The following is a 3,129-nucleotide window of genomic DNA, read 5'->3' on the forward strand; positions in this document are numbered from 1 at the left end:
ACGGACTAGCATTTTAAATTCATTTTAGTTGGTGGGACGGACCGGCCCGCCCCATTTATGAGGCGGGCCTAGGCGGGGCGGGGCAGGTTAGGGCAAGGCGGCCCACTTTGCCACCCCTAAATTCTATCATAAACAGTTTAAAAATATATCATCATTTCTTGTTGAATGTATTTAGAGAGAGAGAGAGAGTCACCTTAATATTATTGGCTTGTTTGATAGCTCTAATTATCTTGAGCTGCTCTAAATGTTGTGGAACGGCCAAAGTGGAAATGACAATATCAACCTCTTTTAGAGCCGACACAAGCTTCTCATGTTCATCAAGCTCACCCTATTATTATTAATTATTTCACCATTCAATTCATTATTACCATACAATAATAAAATGAGGTAACTTAATCAACAAACAATAGAGTAAATATTCTGCCTGATTTCTGTTCATACTTCTTAAAAAAATTGCTCGGTTCTTAACATAAAATGCGTGATAAAGTGCATGTAAATTATTTGTTTTCCTTTTAAAACTAAAATAAGTGGATAATCACAAGTACAAGATATTACTACTAAAAAAATCACTTTTAATAATAATAAAAACAACTACTAATATATTTACTGATAAGTAAATATTATTCGTCTTATACTTTGTCGCTAAAAAGTTCTAATGTCAATTATATAATTACTAATAAAATATTTTTTAATAGCCGTAAAAAATATTTTAACAATTTAATATATACTAAGAAAATAATGATAACGCCAACGAGTTATAATTTAAATGGTATAGTCTTTTTTTTTCATCTAAAAGTCTTGAGTTCGAGTTTCACTCTTAACTTTAGACAAAAAAAAAAAAAACACAATAGGACCACTCTGTTTAAAAGATCATGCCAATTAAAAGAGAACGTAAGTAAATTTTGTGAAGGAAAATTTTCTCACTATCAATAATAGTGACACTTTATACCGTCGCTAATTGGTCGACGCTCAAAAAGGAAGTAATAATAAAGAAGAGGATGCTCTTAGAAAACCAAAAAATATTATATGTATCTAAGATTATATACATTAAATTATTAATTACTTGGAATATGGTGACACCCAAGGATTGAAGATCCTTGAGAACTTGAAGCTTGGAAGAATCGTTGGGTTTGGAAGGACGAACATAAACATAAGTTGGATGACCCATGGAAAGGCTTGCCTTCACCATGAATTTACCAAGATACCCATTTGCAGCAAAGATGAGGATCTTGTTCTTTTTCTTCTCATTATCATCATAATTAATAAGAACCATGGCTCCTCTTTTTAATTATACCTTCTTGATTTGATTTCACCAATAATAATACTATTGCTGCTTAAGGTGTCTAGAAATCTCTCTTATTATAGATAGATGATTCTCGTGGAAAGAACGAAGTCCTATTTATAAAAAATGAGGTATATGCATGGTGGTCAGCAAATGGTGTGAAATATATTATATTATATGATTTTGGAGGAGACAATAACTTTTTCTTTTGGATTTGTATCAGGATATTTATCAGGTCGGAAGTCTAATGACTAATCCCTCGACTACTGAAAATGCATAAAGTAAACGATTCTCTCAAATAAATAATTTATATTCCCATCCTTCACGAGAGACTGTGTAGGATCACAAACTCTTATTCATTGGTGCCAACTTGCATTGGTGAGGAGATAATAACTAAGTTGTCAAATTTTATTTTATTTTTTAGTTTACTTAATGAGCTTTTATATATAATAAGTATAATTATTATAATAGTTATTTTATATTATTTAATTCATACACAATGATCTCGATATTAGTTAAAATAATATAAAAAAATACGTCAAGATTATATATCAATTTGAGTTTTAATGAAAATAAATTATTTTGTTTTACTTGAACTATGATTTAAAAAGAATTAATAGTCAAATATAAAAAGATTTCTAGGGTTTAATTGGTCTTTAATATACTAATATATATTACTTTGCAACATTTGTCCATTCACTCCATTGGATAGCTATATATTATTTGATCTTGATAAAGAGTCCGTAAATTTTAGTTGAAAAAGATGAAAGAATGACACATTAAGATTAAATATTTTTCAAAAACGTATAAAATATTGACTTCTTTCTTTATTTAGAAATATAACAGCAATAAATATTTTCTTTGTTGCCAAGTGGGCATATATACACCACTCGTCATCAAAGTACTTCTCTATCATGCATGCATGTGTTCCTCATGTTTGAGCATAATAATAATGATAATAATAATAATAACATTATATCATGCATGCATGTGTTCCTCATGTTTGAGCATAATAATTAAAAAATTTAAATAATTATCTAAATAAGAAAACTGACTAAAGTGTGACGTCACAAAACAATATCCTATATCATCATATGTATTCACATTAAGTTATTAGAACAAAAATTAATGAAGAAAGTGGAGTTATATATTGTTATATATGGTATATCATCATATATATACTACTATATTTTTTAATTTCTCTGCTTATAAACTTTACATATTTTAACTTATTCATTTATAATAATAAACAATTAATGATGATGTTATAAATTATCTAATCCGTTTTTTACTCCCCTTAACGATGTTTAAGAAAAAAACATTTTCATCTTTATTTGATATATAACCACCCAAAGTGTTTACAAATGTTTAAAATAAAAGCTGCTTTTACTGAAAAGCTAATAGCAAGAAATAAAATAAAAAACTTCTTTTATTCATTATAAAAAGTATTTATAAATTTGATTTAATATTAATAAACAATTATTAACTGATCGTTCATATATTGTTAATTATAATAATAATATATAGTATTATTTAGTTAAAAAAATACATACAATTCTTTAAGAACGGTGTATATTTAAAACATTCTATCTATTAATTAAAAAGACACAATTCTTTAAAAATGGTATATGTTTAAAACATTCTACCTATTGACAATAGAAGAGTTATAATAATTTATGTACATAACAAATTATAATTGCTATGTACAATAAATATAAATAAAATCTTTGTTCATTATTTATACAGACTAAAATGTATATTTTAACTATTAATTTTTTTTTTATTCAAAAGAGCAGATTTTTTTTTAAATCAATTTTACAAGATTCTCGATCACAAAGAGAGAGGTG

The 3,129-nt window shown here is 26.6% G+C and overlaps 1 protein-coding gene across 1 annotated transcript in view; it reads right to left on the reverse strand.

The window, feature by feature from the left end:
• The window catches only part of LOC107611746 (isoeugenol synthase 1), a gene marked incomplete in the record, with an annotated part of 6,143 nt that extends 4,745 nt beyond the window's left edge, over window positions 1–1,398 (reverse strand). Inside the window, 1 exon segment of the mRNA XM_016313641.2 lies at window positions 1,064–1,398. Coding sequence (XP_016169127.1) covers window positions 1,064–1,273 — 210 coding nt within the window.

This window comes from Arachis ipaensis, chromosome B08 (genome assembly GCF_000816755.2).
Source record: "Arachis ipaensis cultivar K30076 chromosome B08, Araip1.1, whole genome shotgun sequence".
In the NCBI taxonomy this organism is placed as follows: Eukaryota; Viridiplantae; Streptophyta; class Magnoliopsida; order Fabales; family Fabaceae; genus Arachis; species Arachis ipaensis.